This window comes from Diaporthe batatas (assembly GCF_019321695.1).
Source record: "Diaporthe batatas strain CRI 302-4 chromosome Unknown Contig00006, whole genome shotgun sequence".
NCBI classification, from domain to species: Eukaryota; Fungi; Ascomycota; class Sordariomycetes; order Diaporthales; family Diaporthaceae; genus Diaporthe; species Diaporthe batatas.
In genome coordinates this window covers 17,268-34,065 of record NW_025408553.1, presented here as the reverse complement: position 1 = coordinate 34,065, position 16,798 = coordinate 17,268, and the positions used below count along the sequence as shown (strand labels likewise).

The 16,798-nt window shown below is 56.3% G+C and overlaps 6 protein-coding genes across 6 annotated transcripts; 4 read left to right on the top strand and 2 right to left on the bottom strand.

The window, feature by feature from the left end:
* Positions 1-2,661: 2,661 nt before the first annotated feature.
* KVR01_006131 (uncharacterized protein) lies at positions 2,662-3,018 on the top strand (the record flags this gene model as incomplete). Its single annotated transcript, XM_044795009.1, has 2 exons — positions 2,662-2,733; positions 2,791-3,018. The coding sequence occupies 2 exons, from the start codon at positions 2,662-2,664 to the stop codon at positions 3,016-3,018; spliced, it is 300 nt and encodes a 99-aa protein (XP_044644934.1).
* Positions 3,019-6,070: 3,052 nt separating this feature from the next.
* On the top strand, positions 6,071-7,780 carry KVR01_005920 (ribosomal 60S subunit protein L3). The gene is made up of 4 exons (XM_044783417.1): positions 6,071-6,255; positions 6,364-6,520; positions 6,576-7,246; positions 7,319-7,780. The coding sequence occupies exons 1-4, from the start codon at positions 6,164-6,166 to the stop codon at positions 7,569-7,571; spliced, it is 1,173 nt and encodes a 390-aa protein (XP_044644723.1). The 5' UTR covers positions 6,071-6,163; the 3' UTR covers positions 7,572-7,780.
* A 46-nt stretch (positions 7,781-7,826) lies between these two features.
* Positions 7,827-9,111, top strand: KVR01_005747 (uncharacterized protein). Its single transcript, XM_044788848.1, has 2 exons — positions 7,827-8,669; positions 8,773-9,111. Exons 1-2 carry the CDS (start codon positions 8,156-8,158, stop codon positions 9,027-9,029), a joined length of 771 nt encoding a protein of 256 aa, XP_044644550.1. The 5' UTR covers positions 7,827-8,155; the 3' UTR covers positions 9,030-9,111.
* A 407-nt stretch (positions 9,112-9,518) lies between these two features.
* On the top strand, positions 9,519-11,317 carry KVR01_006050 (anthranilate synthase TRP2; the record flags this gene model as incomplete). Its single annotated transcript, XM_044782173.1, has 5 exons — positions 9,519-9,530; positions 9,597-9,985; positions 10,041-11,056; positions 11,111-11,163; positions 11,237-11,317. The coding sequence occupies 5 exons, from the start codon at positions 9,519-9,521 to the stop codon at positions 11,315-11,317; spliced, it is 1,551 nt and encodes a 516-aa protein (XP_044644853.1).
* Positions 11,318-11,488: 171 nt separating this feature from the next.
* KVR01_006284 (uncharacterized protein) lies at positions 11,489-12,304 on the bottom strand (the record flags this gene model as incomplete). Its single annotated transcript, XM_044784585.1, has 4 exons — positions 11,489-11,626; positions 11,742-11,905; positions 12,065-12,185; positions 12,260-12,304. 4 exons carry the CDS (start codon positions 12,302-12,304, stop codon positions 11,489-11,491), a joined length of 468 nt encoding a protein of 155 aa, XP_044645087.1.
* A 1,067-nt stretch (positions 12,305-13,371) lies between these two features.
* Positions 13,372-16,153, bottom strand: KVR01_006224 (uncharacterized protein). Its single transcript, XM_044782691.1, has 3 exons — positions 15,199-16,153; positions 14,405-15,144; positions 13,372-14,318 (listed from the first exon to the last, which is right to left on the bottom strand). The coding sequence occupies exons 1-3, from the start codon at positions 15,636-15,638 to the stop codon at positions 13,600-13,602; spliced, it is 1,899 nt and encodes a 632-aa protein (XP_044645027.1). The 5' UTR covers positions 15,639-16,153; the 3' UTR covers positions 13,372-13,599.
* Positions 16,154-16,798: the final 645 nt, after the last annotated feature.

Sequence of the window (16,798 nt, the reverse complement as noted above, 5' to 3'; positions counted from 1 at the left end):
GCCAGGCTCCTGCAGCCCCCCCGTGCGTCAGAACGGATGCTGGGCCCGCCCGAACATAAAACGGGTAATAAGACTCAAGACACAGGACGGTCCGTATGTACGGAGTAGTGTACGTTGTGTTGTATGCCTGCCCACGGTACGTATCCAGCCCACCTATGCTCCCCTCTCCTAGGCAGGCCAGGGCCCCCCACCCAAAGTCAAGCCAAAAAAAAAAGTCCGCCCCAGCGAGTCTATAGCCCGCCCATTCCTGACGCCCTGGCGAACTGCCTGCGACCGCTCACGCCGTATTACCGCAGGCATTGTGGTGATTCAGGATGGATGTTTTGGGGGAGGCTTTTTATTACATTACTCGCGAACCACGCGCTGGCCCACCCCCCTCCCCTCCCCTCCCTCCCCTCCCGAGAACAGCCTAACCCGGTTCGTCTCGGAAATATTCCTCATGGGTTGTCCTGGTCGGAAAACGGCTCTACACCAGCAGTCAGTACTGTGCAAGAACCAAAAAGAATAAAGGACACGATGGATAGAAGAGCGCGGTGTGGCCCTGGCATGCCCCCAGTACCTAACAGTATGTACCTGCCTACCTAGGGAGGCACGTGTGTACCTAGGTAGGCAGGTTGGTAGATACCTAGGCACCTAGGTATGCCGCATCCCTTCCTTCTGCCCCAGGCGGTCGGTTCCGTTGTAGGCGCCGGCCAGCCCACTCCCAGAACCACCTGGGTAATAAGCCTCCAGCCCCAGATCCTCTGTCGCAAGAGCCAGCCGACCGAGCATCTCGCCAGCCCGCCGCGCGCCTTGGCCATCTCATTTGACCATTCCAACACACTCCAAAACGCATCTTGGCCCCTTCAGGCCCTTCAGGGCTTGGCCCAGAGGCGTCCCAGCATGCCGGCCAGCGACCCCCTTGACCCGTGCGAGGCTGACCTCGGCAAGCTTTAATAGCAACAAAACATTATTTGACCGTGCCCCCGTCCCGCCCCAGCCCGACCCGGGGCCGCACATCGAGGTGTGTGGATCAGGCACAGTACGGCCAGGTAGATCTGCACCGCAGCCTGCTAAAATTCAATCAAGTTTTGTCGTCACAGGGCCGCTCGTAAAATGCGCGGCCGCATTTCCCTCTGCTCCACGGTGCCTCCACCAGTCCACACGACCTGAGGATCTGCAGCGCAGCAGCCTGGAGGCGAAGGACGAGGTTGCACTAGTGACGGAGGGAGTGGACATAAGCTCATCGTTTCGTCGGCGGAGCTTATTGGCGACGACCCTGCATCTCCGGACGCAGGACGAACGGTTTTGCGGGTCCCGCAAGAACTTTCGAAACCCGCTGCTGGGTGTCGGCCTCGGCAGTGCGGTAAAGGCGCCTACTAGCTCGCGAGCCCGCCGGCCCAGCGCAGGGTGGCAGGGTGGTTGGTGTGTAAGGATCAGTCGATTGTTTCCAAGGGAAAAAGGACACTTCCGCCTGTTCGCCCGCGCCCACGCCCAGCTGGCAGACTGGCAGGTTATGCCATGGCGTGTGCCAGCTACAGCCAACGTACAGTAGCGGCCTGCGGTTGAGCAGCTTGTCAGACATGCGAAGCACCAGTCAATGATGCGATGGAAACCCAATACGGACAACAACTATATTTGATGCATTGGCAAAGAAATGCTCCCGCTCTTCCAAAACGCGTGCGATGTGCGCTCGAGGCAGGGCATCGCTGTCGGCCCAAGTCATGCCCAGCATTTCGAAGAAAAGAAAAAAAAGGGGCCGATGCAGCAACCAACCGAACAGCGGTCGGGCAGTCCCTTGCGTCAAACCATGCTTGCCCGCTGGGTGCCATTTTGCGGTTTTGGGTTTGGCCTTGCGGAAGTCAAGTCGGTGATGGCTGTGCGCACAGCTGTCGTCGTTTGTGCCTGACTGCGGCAGATGACATGTGTGATTCCGAGAACCATCAGGCGAGGCAGATCAATCGTCGCCTCGATGCCACAGAGTTTAAGCACCTTGTTGCGTCACAATCTGACAGGATAAGAAGGCGTTGCACATGGCGACGCAGCAAGGCACTCAGTGCAGACCGAATTGTCGAGTTCTGCATTGCCGAACCCAGCCTTATAATAGGAACAACTCCGGGGCTATTGATGGCCGGAATCGGGGTAAAAGGGGCCGTGTGCAATCGCAATTCAGTTAAGGTGTCATCGTCTTCAGCGGTTCGTGACAATCCGCAGGGGATTCCCACGTGGATCTTGCGGAACTCCCACCATCGGCTCGTTCCTTATTTCTTTTTTGGCCTTCGGCCCAGCCACAGACAGAGCGAACGGACGGCCGGAGGTGGCCCTGCTCGCACGGGCTAGAGCACCTGGAGACAAAGATGCTTTGCTCCCGTCCTCGTAAAGTAAACCAAGATTCGGGCCCGTCGAGATTTTGTCCGTGTGCAACGATCCATTCTGTTTCAAAGCGCCGACTCGAAATCGTGAAGGGGGGGGGGGCGTGTGGGCTGCACGCGGGCAGTTTCCTGCTGATATCCCACATGCCCCGTGATAGCCAAAGGCAACTAACTGATCCCTGGTGGCGATGACGGGACGAGTGTGAGATGATCTACGGTTTCACTTCGGGCGCAGAGCGGGGACCCGTTCGATCGGCTGCTTCTGTGCGTCTTTCCATCGATTTTGATGATAGGCCCTCCCTAGCCTATCATGCAGGCAGGAGAGAGTATGAGAGAAAAGAGAGAGAAGAAAGACTTGCTTTATGGCATTGCCTGTCACGGTGTAAGAGCTCCTTCTTGAGTCATTCTGCCAAACATCTCTAAACATATGAACCTTCAGGCTCGCATCTGCCGCCCGCTGCGCGGCAAGACAATCGCACACACGGCTACATCCCGGAACCAGATCAAAGGATCGCTGGGCTGGGCTTGGCTCGGCCTCAAGAGTTTAGCCGCACGCCTTCACGACCTCGACGCCGTGCATGGTGTGGTAAGCTGTGGTCGGCCCGGGATTCTGGGTGACAACAGGCAAGGGCAGGTGATTGGCGTGATGATCCATTGGTGGGTTTAATGCACCCCAGGAGTCCAGGACAGTGTTAGATGCCTCGATTCGCAGCGACTCCTGTGGGTGGGTGACATGACTTGATGACAGACCCATGTAAGTAGTCATGACCGATGCGCAACATTCTATATATGGCAAGTAAGTAATCAGATGTGTGCTGAGTGGGAGAACTGGTTCAACAGCCACCAAGCTGCGCCTGGAAGGATCGCCCGGACATTGTGGGCGCCCGGGACATCAAGAGCAGGAAGTAGTAGTAGTATCTGGGTGACTAGCAGAAGCCGCCGGGAAATGCAAGGGTAGGCCACAGGTACAGCAGCCTCTGCGACTTGCTGCATATGCCATGCGGGTGGTAGTCGATGCGGCGGAATCGAGCTCGTCCTCCCCCTCGCTGCCCCGGGGTGCTCATGGGGGGCAGGGCACAAGCAGTATGGATTGCTTTGTCGGCCCCTCGCCAGCCTCTGCATGCACCGTTGTCTACTCTGCCATGGGATGACGCCCCAGAGTCGGCCTTTTCAAGGGTCATGAGTTAGTTAATGGGGAGGGGGAGTATAGGATGGCCGGGAGTCTGGCGTTTGGTACGTTTGAGAGTGGTAGTGGGTGGGTGGGACAAACCTCGGGGAGGAGTCTAGGGCGTTGATGCACCCACCCTGTCGACGGCCGTGATCGCCTCGCCCGTCTCGTCCTAGTGCTGTGCCGCGGCAATCTGCACCCTGTGATTGAGGTGCATCATGCCGCATCGCTTGGCCGTGGCCAGCCGTGAGTATTGCATTGTGCACGAACTGCGGAGGCAACTGACGACGGCTTAGACCGTGGGTGGCTATCATTTCCGCAGCAGCAGCAGCAGCAGCAGCAGCAGCAGCAGCGGCAGTGGCAGGCAGGCCTGATTTTTTGGTTTGCTTTTTCTGGGGCTCGACTTGCCTTTTGCAAAACGGCTGCGGTGTCTCTGCCCTCGCAGTCCCGCGTGAATAGAGTCCCAGAGGCGCTAGCCCCCTTCACGCACGACATGCATGTAACACGTCTCTCGTGCCGCCCACATCAATTTCAGGATTGGTAGGCATGGCTGGGACCTTGTCTTCTGTCATCGTTACGGACCAGGCCCTGTCCCAGCTTCCCGAGGCTCGCGGTGGTATCCCCGTCAGCACCGGATCTGGAGTGAGCAGCAGCCTGTCGATCCAACGCCGCTCATAATCAGATTGTATGTAATAGAGCCAGATTGCAACAACCCCTACAAAAGCCTCCTGCCGAGGTGCGACAGCGTCCTGCCCGATACCTGGCGGACTTTGGAACCTGTTCAAGGCATCGCCTTGAGCATGCTCGACCGCAGCGTGGCCAATTATGCGCGCATGTTTAGTCAGTGTAGTGCTCCATCACATAGAGCACCTAGGTAGTAGCAACTTTTGCCGTGTCACTTGGCCTACTTAAGTAGTTGTGGCCCGCATGTCTGAATACTCACCTTCGGCTGGGCATGCGATGCGAGTACCTGGTGTAAGGTTACCCAGCTTGACAAGCAGGGGAACAGTGCAACAACGGATGCGGAGCTTGCTTATTAGTCGCCAGGCTGAAGGGGCCCGATTTGCGAGAGCCAATCTCCATCGCTACCAGGGAACGGCCAAGCTGGGCAGCAGAAGTCACGAGATGCCGAGCCTCGTGGTCAATGTGTTCTGTGTGTGTACTGTTATGTTCACCACACTGCACAGGACATGGATCGGCAGCGCGTCAACTGGTCACAGTTGCCGTCACCCTCAAACAAGACAGGGGGGCCCAACGCCCGTCGATTCGAACATCTTGGGACCGGCAGCTGTCGAGGTGGCATGGTTCCAGACTGCGACCGAGTCGAGCAGATGCGCTGGTCCATCCGATGTCCAATGAAGGCCGGAGGCCACGGCAATGTCACCAACTATGTGCCCGTCCGATGCCGTTACTCTGATCAGGCTTGTGGAATGTGTGCACCGCACTGAGACACAGATTGCATGTGTAGCGTGGCCCATGTCTGAGGTCGACGCATGCTACCCAGCACAGAACACGGCTGATCCGCGAGGTGTCAAGCTGGGCGACAGAGGCACACGCAAACTCTCCGTCGGCAATCCTGGTGGCCATGACGGCTGCCGTGTTGCGCGCTCCTCACCTGGCCCATCGAAGAAGCTCCTTGCAATCCACAAGGTGGGGGCTGCGGAGGCTTGCGGGTGCTAGGTGCTGGGTGCTGGGTGCTAGGTGCCAGGTGCCTTGCCTGCCTGGCTTCTATGTAGTACTCTATACTCCTCAACCAAGCAGCCCGTTCCAAACCTTATTAGCATGTCGGCTTCCCGAGGAACCACCGGGCCGCACCACTGTGCTTGCAGTTCGCCAGTACCTAGCGGAAACAGGATCCCGGCCGCTACACAACCCTTGGAACTCACTCCCACTTAGTTCTAACTCACATGGCCTAATATACATCCGCACCAAGTCAACTACCTACTCCGTACCTGGGATTCGGCGGGCGGGAGCCCACCCTAGCAGAAGATTGTGTATACTATGTACATGAAACCAAGCCATAAAAGGGCAAAGGAGCCTTGGACTGGCTGCAAGGCTGGATAAGGCTGGATGACTGCTTGTGGCTGCCCCTCCCACGTGTTGACGGCAGATAACTGCACTCCAGCAGTTGAATACGTCCCAAGATTCAGATGATATGTTATGCATCTATTACGGTGACCAGGCAGTAGGGTCTGCCTAAGTCTGTTATAGGCTTCATTAATTCAGGTATTCTGACTGAGGAAAGACTGAGACCGTAATAGCCCGACAGAAACAAGGTCAACATGAAGTTCGGTATGCCGTATGTGAAAGCAAAACCCAGCAGTTGGAATATTCCATGCTAGAATGGAATGAGGTCCATCCCGGGAGTCCGGCAGCCTTTGGGGGCGCTGTAGTTGCTGTAGTCGCTGAAACGGTACCCGGTAGTCCTGGTTTGGGGTGGAGCTGGCCTACCAGCTGGTCACAGCTGTCTCGCGTCTGGCAGACTCACGTGATCTCGGCTCCACAGATCCCACCAACGGCAAACTCCCAGGGCAAACTTTTTGCAGTGCGGCCGGCCTCGACTTGCGAACTTCTTGACCCAACCCATCAACCGCCTACCCATCCTCCACGACAACCTCGCGACAAAGAGCTCAAGTCAGCCAACATGTCGCACCGTAAGTTCGAGGCTCCTCGTCATGGCTCTCTGGCCTACCTGCCCCGCAAGAGGGCCGCCAGGCACCGAGGAAAGGTCAAGTCGTAAGTTCTCGCCAAACACCCCCGATGCACCTACAATTGATGGGCCGACGGGCTCTTTTTATGGCCTGGGTGTGAGGGCGGCTGCTGACCTGGCTTGCCTACCGATAGCTTCCCCAAGGACGACCCCAAGAAGCCCGTCCACCTGACCGCCACCATGGGCTACAAGGCTGGTATGACCACCATTGTCCGCGACCTCGACCGACCTGGCGCGAAGTCCCACAAGAAGGAAGTTGTTGAGGCCGTCACCATTGTTGACACGCCACCTGTACGAACAATGCAGCCCGCTTGGCAATTGAGCCAATGGCTAACATCTTTCACAGATGATCGTTGTTGGTCTGGTTGGCTACATCGAAACCCCCCGTGGCCTGCGTTCGCTCACTACCGTCTGGGCTGAGCACTTGAGCGACGAGATCAAGCGCCGATTCTACAAGAACTGGTACAAGAGCAAGAAGAAGGCCTTCACCAAGTACGCCAAGAAGCACTCCGACAACGCCTCCTCCTTCACCCGCGAGCTCGAGCGCATCAAGAAGTACTGCACCGTCGTCCGTGTCCTGGCCCACACCCAGATCCGCAAGACTCCCCTCAAGCAGAAGAAGGCCCACCTCATGGAGATCCAGATCAACGGTGGCTCCGTCGCCGACAAGGTCGAGTTCGGCCACGGTCTGTTCGAGAAGCCCGTCTCTGTCGACTCCATCTTCGAGCAGGACGAGATGATCGACGTGATCGCTGTCACCAAGGGTCACGGCTTCAACGGTGTCACTTCCCGTTGGGGCACCAAGAAGCTGCCGCGTAAGACACACAAGGGTCTCCGCAAGGTCGCTTGTATCGGTGCCTGGCACCCGTCCCACGTCCAGTGGACTGTTGCCCGTGCTGGTCAGAAGGGTTACCACCACCGTACCTCGGTCAACCACAAGGTCTACCGTATTGGCAAGGGCGATGCCGATAACAACGCCTCTACTGACATCGATGTCACCAAGAAGACCATCACTCCGTAAGCCGACCTCCCTGTCCCCCGTGAGCCTCGTCCATAAATAAGCCAAAACGTGCTGACATGTCGAAACAGTCTGGGTGGCTTCGTCCGCTACGGTGAGGTCAAGAACGACTTTGTCATGGTCAAGGGCTCCATCCCTGGTGTGAAGAAGCGTGTCATGACTCTCCGCAAGTCCATGTTCACCCACACCTCAAGGAAGGCTCTGGAGAAGGTCGAGCTCAAGTGGATCGACACCTCGTCCGAGTTCGGACACGGTGCTTTCCAGACCCCCGCCGAGAAGAAGCAGTACCAGGGTCTCCTCAAGAAGGATGTCGCCTCCGCTTAAGATTCTGCTACTTCTCTCTCACGGCGTGGTGTCACGGCTTTCTCTTTGCTGCATGATGGATGGGTTGGTTAATGGGTACCGGGGCTCAGTCAGAGCCCGTTAGGGGCCAAAGTCCCAGAAGGTTCACGATGAGCCCTCACTGGCGTCAGTGGAAAATAAAATCGTGACGAAATTTACTCCTGACATGAATGATACCACCTCTTTGACAATCGTGCTTGCTGTGCGTCTTGGTCTTGTGCTCAAACCCAAGCCCAAGTCTGAATCTTTATCGTCAGGAGCGATCCTCCACAACCCTTTCTCGCTCAAGTATAATACGACTTCCGCTATCTCAACCAATGCGAATGCCCAAAGTCCCCTAAAGCACCTGCAGGCATATTCCAGGCCAAGTAGAGGATAAGGCGGCATAGTGGCCACAGTTAATAGTTAATTGGGATTTTCTTTAGAGACCGCAAAGAAAGGGTTTGCCGACTGCAGGGTTGGTGCTAGGATGTCCGGCAATCCACCATTCGGGGTGGCTTTCGTTGGAGCTGGAGAAAAGTTGCGTCATACTAAGAGTGCTTCATAGCTCCCCTCCTTGCCAACAAATGGTGACCTCCTCAGCCTGGACCCGACGTGTTCTACCTCAGCTAGCAAATCGCAAGGCTACCAGAAACACCATAGTCACAGGCACCCGAAGCTTTGCTATTTCTGCAACTCCACACCCGAGGGCTATCCTCCTGCGACACAATCTTCGCGACGAGCATACCCACCATCACCCACCGCCGTGCAGCTCCTGCACCGTCGACCCTAACCGGCTTTCTGCATACGCACAACACAGGCGAAGGGGTCTTTCCGGCACCGCTTCTCTGAGGATGGCGACAGACGACGAATACATGGACTTCCTGAACAAGGCCAACGAGGATCCGGGCCAGGGCTCAGCCTCGGCCCAGACACAAGGGGGCCAGGCGAAGAAAGAGCTCAAGGCGGCAGACCATGGGGTGGACATCCCACAGCCACTGGTCAAGGCCACCAAGGATGCCTTCTACATTTCTGATTCAGACGAACCATTCGTGCCTGTGTCGCTGGCGTGGGAGAAGGGCGAGGGCTTGCCAGATGAGGGTACGTGGATCACTTCTCTTTTTTCGTCCCGAGGACCTCTACGCCAGGCCCTGTTGCCAACATGAAGACATCAGGTATACTGACTGGCCCATTGTCTTTGCAGAGGAGATTGCCAAATTGGTCGAGCACTGGGATCCTGCAAAGGCCGAGGTTGAAATCCTGGACCCGGTCGATTGGGACAGAAATGGGCAGTACAAGGAGGTCATCGATGCGGTCAGCGAGGCCGGCAAGGGCAATGACGTTCGAGTATACCGTATCGTCAAGGACAAATCGAGAGTGGAATATTTTGTGGTGACAAGGGCAGGAGAGGGTAAAGGCGCCAGGCTGGTAGGCGTCAAGGCATTGGCGATAGAGAGCTAAGATCGACGGATTCCAAGCATTCAGAGACCTTTTCATAAGCGTACGAGCGAACTCAATTGGACCACCACCTACAAGTTTGCAATTTGTCTTCAAAGTCATGTTCCCTGACTTGCCAAATGGTGCACGTTTCTTGGGCCACTATACCCAGCGCTTCATACAATCATCTTGTGGAGAGCTTGCTTTGTCCGTGACCTCTTCAGCAGGCCTCAAAGCCCCTCCAAAAGATTGCTTGTCCAGGGCCCAGCTGCCCCGCCCCGCCCACAGATCAGGCGCCCTGGTCCCTGAAATTGCCACTGCAGGACACCCAGCGGCCCTGTCGGCTGGCCCAGCATTCAACGGGCCAGCGCGGCACGGAGGGAGTACCAAGCTCACATTTATCCACCGACCCGGGGCTGCGAGTGAGTCAGCGAGAACCCACCGAGCTCACGACGCCGGCTCAGTGAGTGCTTTCATTGAATCGAGGGGGCCCCATATTTTTGGCTCAAAAAGATGAGTGTCCGAGTGAGTTATTCGCAGCAAGTTCCTCCCGCCATGTCAAAGATGGCACAAACTAACCCAACCTTCCAGGACCAGATCGTCCCGTCGCTGGATACGGTGAAGGATGTGCTGGCCAAGCAGCAGGGCCCCAAGAAGCCAAACCTCGTCCCGCTGTACGGCCAGATCTCTTCGGACCTGATCACGCCCTCCTCCGCCTACCTGAAGGTCGTGGCTCACACCAAGTCTCCCTACTCCGTCCTCTTTGAGAGCGCTGCGTCGGAGCAGGTCGGCCGGTACAGCTTCGTCGGTGCAGGCCCGAGGAAGATACTCAAGACCGGCGAGGGCCACGGCGAGTCCTGCGATCCACTCCCTGCGCTGGAGAAGGAGCTCTCGCAGTATGTCGTTGCTGAGGTTCCGGACATGCGCCTGCCCCCTCTGACGGGTGGTGCTATTGGGTATATCGGATACGACTGCGTCAGGCAAGTGGCTTCACACAATTCGGCTGAGACCTATCGCTGACGTGTGCACCCGTAGATATTTTGAGCCCAAGACAGCTCGACCTATGAAGGATGTTCTGCAGATCCCGGAGTCACTCTTTCACTTTTATGATACCATAATAGCATTTGACCGCTTCTTCGGCGTCATCAAGGTCATCACCTATTTGAGGGTCCCCGAGGACCCGGCCGACATCGACAGCGAGTATGCCAAGGCGGTGAATGTCATTGAGGATCTTGTTGGCGTCCTCGAGGCCCCCGAGACCCCATTGCCCGAGCAGAAGCCCATCCAACTCGGCCGTGAATACACGTCCAACATTGGCCAGGATGGGTACGAAAGCCATGTCAAGAATCTGAAGAAGCATATCGTTGTGGGAGACATCATCCAGGCCGTCCCATCCCAACGCTTCGCTCGGCCCACGGATCTGCACCCTTTCAACATCTACAGGCACCTCCGCACTGTCAACCCGTCGCCATACCTTTTCTTCATCGATAATGGAGACTTCCAGATCATTGGTGCATCCCCAGAACTTCTTGTCAAGGAAGAGGCCGGACGGATCATAACCCACCCCATCGCCGGTACTGTCAAGCGAGGCAAGAACCCCGAGGAGGACGAGCGCCTGGCTACCGAGCTGGCAAATTCTCTGAAGGACCGCGCTGAGCACGTCATGCTGGTCGACCTGGCGCGCAACGACGTCACGCGCGTCTGCGATCCAATGGAGACCCGGGTCGACAGGCTAATGGTCGTGGAGAAATTCTCGCACGTCCAGCACCTTGTGTCCCAGGTCTCGGGAGTCCTGCGGCCTGGAAAGACCAGGTTCGACGCCTTCCGCTCCATATTCCCCGCCGGCACGGTCTCTGGCGCGCCCAAGGTCAAGGCCATGGAGTTGATCGCCGAGCTGGAGAAGGAGAAGCGTGGTGTCTACGCAGGTGCCGTCGGGTACTTTGGCTACGGCAGCGTGACCCCTGCTGGGGTGGAGAAGGAGGGAGCCATGGACACGTGCATCGCTCTTCGCACGATGATGACCAAGGATGGCGTGGCATATCTCCAGGCTGGTAAGATCGATCTACTCAGACTCACGCACTGGGTTCCTTGCTAACATGGGCTAGGTGGTGGTATTGTGTTCGACTCGGACCCGTATGATGAGTGGATGGAGACGATAGTAAGTCATCACTATCTCTTTTGCCCTATGTAGATGACAGCTTCGTTGAGCGCCAATTGACAAATACTTACAGAACAAACTCGGTGCGAATATGCAATGCATCACTTCCGCCGAAAATATTTACGTGGCCCGTCAGACGAAAGGAACTCAGTAGAGGACACGGCCCGTTGTTGGAGCATTTCATGATCTCAATTAATCTGTATGAGATTTCTCAAAAAAAGAGAGCCAATAGAATCTCATGCCTACACCACCGCTTGCCATTTCGTCACAACGCGTGCCAGAGTGCTGCCAACGCTCCCACCACGGTGAAAGGCCAATTGACCAATCAAGCAGACTCGGTTACGGTTTCGGCGCCTTGCTCGTGCCACTGGCCAGACAGGTCCCCTGGGGGGTCGACCCTCTGCAGCCCATCGAGCTTTTTGTACTGGAGCGTGTCGAGGTCAATGCCGTTGATGGTGCGCGCCTACAAATTGCATCCCTTTTTTTAGCCATTTCCGCCTACACCTACGCCCGCACAGATATGCCATGCGCCCACACACACTCTGGGGAATGGGGGTTTACACTTCCGACAAACTTACACTGATCCCGTATCCGTTGGGCTTGGGCACGTCCCGGAAGTCAATACCCAGGCTGGCGCCGCATTTGCCACAGAACATCTGGTCCTTCTGTTTGGTGTTGAAGCGATACCTCAGCACCTGTGACTCGCTGTCGCCGTGCCACTTGACATCCTCGCGGTCGGGGTCTTTGGAGTGGAGCAATTCGTCAGCGAACCAACATTTCCATTACCACATGACTTCCAAGGTTGTACCGCAAACCCGTGGTACTCATTGTATAGGCTACAGGCCCTCCTTCCGGCTGGGTACCAGACTCTGCTGGTCTGATGGGACACCCTCAGACTTACAGACAAGCAGGTAGCCGAACCGGCGGCAGGCGGAGCAGTTGCACTGGAGGACCTTGTACTCGGGCAGCGGAGGGGAGAGCGTGAAGCTGAATTTGATGAAACCACAGTGACAACCAGCTTCCTGACGGCGAAGTTAGTCCTGCTACTGGTCCTCGAGTGTTGTATTCTAGAGCATTCCAAAAAATTGATGCTTACATATGTTTGCCTGGGCTTCTCTGAGTGTGCGGCTTCGGTCGACATGATGCTGGTGGTGAGTTTGAGAAGTGCAGATACTCAATTCGGTGGTCATGATGCTATTGTCATGTATCTACCAGGTCTTTATAACCGTCTGAGGGGTAGCAGCACACAGAAAACTCTATTTATAGCTGACAAACACATCATGCACACATATACTTCTGTCTTACTATGGTCCAGCACGTAGGTAATGCACGGGTGGCAAGTCACTATCGATATGTTCTTCACCTACCGGTAGACTGTTTGGTACCTAGGTAGGCGGGGCCGTAGGTTGTGGAGTCAAGCTCCCAAAGGGCGTATCAACAAGTAACAGGCAGCTCCGTCTCACGCGGGTGGTCAGCACTACTGCCTGGGGACTTTTAGTCCACGTCTCATGGCGCGGACGATCTCCGAAAATTTCCAGCCCTTGCAACAGACGCGTACCTGTTATGAGCAGAAGTTGGCATCATGCATCTCATGCGATGGCTTAGCCTGTCCTGCGGACCGGTAGACTATGTGTCCCCAGGCCAAGGCTACGTACGGATCCTGCCATGCCCATGGTACCCTATTATGATTGTGACTTGTCTCCTGCTGTGTGGAAATGTTTGTATGCCGTGTGGCTGTCATACTTCAGCATCCATGGATACTTAGCACCACTCAACACAGGGACACAATGAGCTTTGCGAAGGGGTACCGCCACGTTGCCGCAATATCTATTGCATGATCTGTGGTGTGTTTTTCTTATAGAACAGCGTTTTTTATAAAATTACCGTAGAACTACTTCTCGTAGATAATTCCCCCTAGGACAACTCTCGTTGGTCAACCTCCATAGAAAAGGAACCTCCCTTAAAAGAAATCCTAGTATAACAAGTAGTACCCCGTCGTGATATAGCCTCATATACATAATTCCCTGTAGTAGACCTCCTTTGGGCTACATATATCAGGGAAGTAGGATTTCAAGTACAGGAAGCTATGCGGTGATGCGGTGTGCTGTTTGACTACATGGCAGCGTTACTGGAATAATGCGATGACCCACACCAGTCTCAAGCACTTCTATTGACATTCACCTCGTTACGGATTGGCCCATGTTGTTATGAGTTGCAACTTATACATTATAGATTTATAATCATTATTGGCTGGTCAGCTCATACTATGCCGAAGCCGAATGCACCAAGCTCTATGTACATATACTAGGGTGGATATCAATAAAAATGCAGACCGCTGAGCTCATAATCTCATATCCGTGGACACCATTCCCATAACCCGTTCCCTTAATTTTTTTTGCCTTGTTCGTACATGCCTTCTTCAGAGACATATTATCCTTAAACTGCCTCGGTGGCCTTGTCGCCATCTTTCCGCGGCACAGCCGCCGTGACAGCATCATTACCAGCCCGCTCCTTGTCCTTCTCAGACTCGGCGTCCTCGGAGGCCTCTGCCCGGGGCGGGGCGGGGAAAGACGGGGCGATCTTGCTCTTGGCGCGGATCTTGTGGCCGTAGAGGTAGAAGACCACGGGGATGGGCACCAGGGCGGCGGCGACACAGCCCAGGAGCGTGGAGGCCCACTGGATGCCCATCCCGTTGAACATGTAGGTAGCAAAGAGCGGGAATCCAGCACCGCACAGCGACCGCATGAATGTGTTGCCGGCGATGGCACTGGCGGCGAAGAAGAGGTAGGCGTCGACCAGGTAGTTCATGCTCTGGAGGAAGATGGACATGAGACCGAAGCCGGTCAGGAGGCCCGAGGCCGTGGGGACGATCCAGTGGATGTCGGCCCTGTAGCCGGTCCAGCCGAACCAGAAGATGCCGCCCATGAAGGCGACGCCGCCGGCGATGACGGAGGGAAGACGCCACTCGGGGATGGGGATGCCGTTGTTTGATGTGAGCTTTCGCTGGTACCAGGGCTGCTGGGCCAGGACGACGACACCTGCGATCAGTTCGCCGATGATCATGCCGAAGAAGCACAGTCCGGAGCTGCTCGACTTAAAGCCGTGGACGCCGACGAAGACCAGGGGGTAGGCCGTCAGGAAGAGGTAAAGAATGCCTAGCAGAAGATTGGTTAGCACATGCACTTGATCAAGTCTGACGCGAGATTTGCATCAAATTTGCCTTGCAGTTGTCAAGACTCACCATAGACAAATGACATGTAAATAGAGAGAAGGAGAACTATTGGCTCCTGGAACAACAGCCTCATTGGACGCGAAAAGTTCTTCTCGACCAGCTCCCGGAAGTCAATCTCGATCTCCTCCTGCTTGGCGTGTATAAAGTGGTTCTGGGTCCTGCGGCGCAGCTCAGCAGCCTTTGAGACCAGGATCTGCGGCGGGTAGGTCTCCTCAAGGAACAGGAGGTCCAGGCCAAAGCTGGCAAAGCCCATGAAGCTGGTGATGTACATTGTCCACCTCCAGCCGAGGTAGCTCTCGACGATGAAACCGCCGATGAAGGGGGCGAGCAATGGGCCGGTGAAGACGGCCATGGAGAAGATGGTGATGGCGATACCTCGGGTGGCATTGTTGAACATGTCCGAGAAGACAGCGGCGACGACAGCAAGCGGGCAGGCACCGAAGAAGCCGGCGAAGAAACGGCAGATGAGGACGGTCTGGAGGTCCTTGGCGACGGCAGTGGCGATGGTGAAGATGGAGAAGCCGAACATGGCCAGGACGAGCGGCAGGCGACGGCCCTTGAGCTCGGAGAGGGGCGCCCACAGGGTGGGACCAAAGGCGAAACCGAGGACGTAGAAGGAGACGCCGAGGATGCCCACCTCGGTGGACACGTTGAACTCGGCGGCGATGGCGCGGGTGCCGGCGGAGAAGATACTGGAGGTGAAGGCGGATGTGAGGGTGGTGAAGCCGAGCATTGCTGCGGTGAGGATCCTGCGCGCGTGTGGTTAGCAATTGATTTAGCATCGACTAGAGATAATCACCCACTTCTTGTTCAATGGCCAGTTCTGGGCGTGGAGGGGGTCGTCGGGCCCGTCAAACTCGACGACATAGTCGTCGTTGTCCAGCGGTGCGGGCAAGCTCTTGCCAGCACCCATCGGGGGCATGGGCCGCCTCGAGTCGCGAGTGTGGGTGTTGCTCTTGCCCAGGCCGGCGCCGACAGTATTACTGTGCTGGCTCCTGGCTGTCTGGATGCGGTCGAGCTCTGTGGGATGGCGCTCCAGGTCGCGCTGTGTGGAGACCCTGCTCATGCCACCAGCGGTGATCGGGCGGCCCCGTACGGAGCCATTGGAGGAGGTAGAGACGGAGGAGGCACTCAGGACACGCTCGATCTCGTGAGAGGCACGGCCGTTGTAGTTGGCGGCGTCGACCTCGGCGGCGCTGATGCGGCGGTCGAGGTCATCCTCCCAGCGCTGGTTCTCAGCCATGGTGTAGACGAGTTAAGTGTCCTGTCTTGAGGTCGAGACAGATGCCCCGATATGGGGGGATATACTGGTGGGTGAGATGTGCCTCGGGCGAATATATGATGGTTGAATTGTGTATGAGTTATCGTAGCTATGTCCGGTATATGACGTAACTGGACCGACTGAGTCGAGACGGAAGCTCGAAGCAATGACAAGATGGAAGCAATTGATCAATAGGACAGGTCACCGAGGGGATGGTCCAGCCTGGCCAATGGATATGTATATATATATTTCACAAAAGAGTCAATTGAGGGTGGGACGTATTCTACAAGTCACCCACCCCACCTACCAATAGCCCACCTCGACTGGGACGTCGGTGCAATTTGAATGTCCTCGCCCTAGGCTGCTGGGAGGGAGCTTGGACGGGCAGGGGCCAAAGAAAAAAAAAACACAAGCTTAGTGGAGCATGGTTCGGATGACCACAGTACTGCGCAGAGGCTAGGAGAATCCGAGGACAGGGCCTGAGAGGCAGGGTGTGCTAGGGCGTTGGGCATGGATCCGGGAGACACAACCGGTTGCTAAGCAAAAGCCCAGGTGTCATTGTTTGTATGTGGTAAGCCGGTCTTTTGTCAGTAAACTCCGACGCCACGCCAAGCTACTGGTTGACACGGGATTGACTCGGGCACTCGCAGCACAGCAAGGCTTAGCTCCTCGGGCGGCCTAGACTGGTCGCATCTCGCTGCTTCGCTCTTCTGGCACGCACACCCTCACTCGGCTGCGTCATGCCGCTCCAAACTGCCTGTTGCTTACTGATACTCCAACAACAACAACAAAACCCCCCCCAGCCAGACGGGCTGTCGGGCTGTCGGAGTGACGGACTGACGGACTGAGAGACTGACAGACTGACGAACAAACTAGCGGGATGGCTGAGAAGTCGGTGGAGGCAGTGGGTGCAGCTCTGAGCTGCCCCACGACCCGCGGTCAGGCAGCTTTTCTGCAAGGTTCCAACTTAGAAGGCCCTGTGCCCTGGGTGAGTGAGTGGGTAGACCACCCACTGGCCAAAGTGTACCTAGGTACTGTGTACCTGTGTATGTAGCACAGACTGCAACCGTGGAGTGGCCGTGGCTGTCTGTCTGTCTCTATCCCAAACACATCTGCGTCAAGAGTTGCTCGCTCAGCCCACT

Coding starts and splice junctions, on each gene's coding strand:
- KVR01_005920 (XM_044783417.1), top strand. CDS start 6,164: ATGTCGCACCGTAAGTTCGAGGCTCCTCGTCATGGCTCTCTGGCCTAC. Junction 6,256..6,363: donor CACCGAGGAAAGGTCAAGTC/GTAAGTTCTCGC, acceptor GCCTACCGATAG/CTTCCCCAAGGACGACCCCA. Junction 7,247..7,318: donor ACCAAGAAGACCATCACTCC/GTAAGCCGACCT, acceptor ATGTCGAAACAG/TCTGGGTGGCTTCGTCCGCT.
- KVR01_005747 (XM_044788848.1), top strand. CDS start 8,156: ATGGTGACCTCCTCAGCCTGGACCCGACGTGTTCTACCTCAGCTAGCA. Junction 8,670..8,772: donor CGAGGGCTTGCCAGATGAGG/GTACGTGGATCA, acceptor TTGTCTTTGCAG/AGGAGATTGCCAAATTGGTC.
- KVR01_006224 (XM_044782691.1), bottom strand. CDS start 15,638: ATGGCTGAGAACCAGCGCTGGGAGGATGACCTCGACCGCCGCATCAGC. Junction 15,145..15,198: donor AACTGGCCATTGAACAAGAA/GTGGGTGATTAT, acceptor ACACGCGCGCAG/GATCCTCACCGCAGCAATGC. Junction 14,319..14,404: donor TTACATGTCATTTGTCTATG/GTGAGTCTTGAC, acceptor ATCTTCTGCTAG/GCATTCTTTACCTCTTCCTG.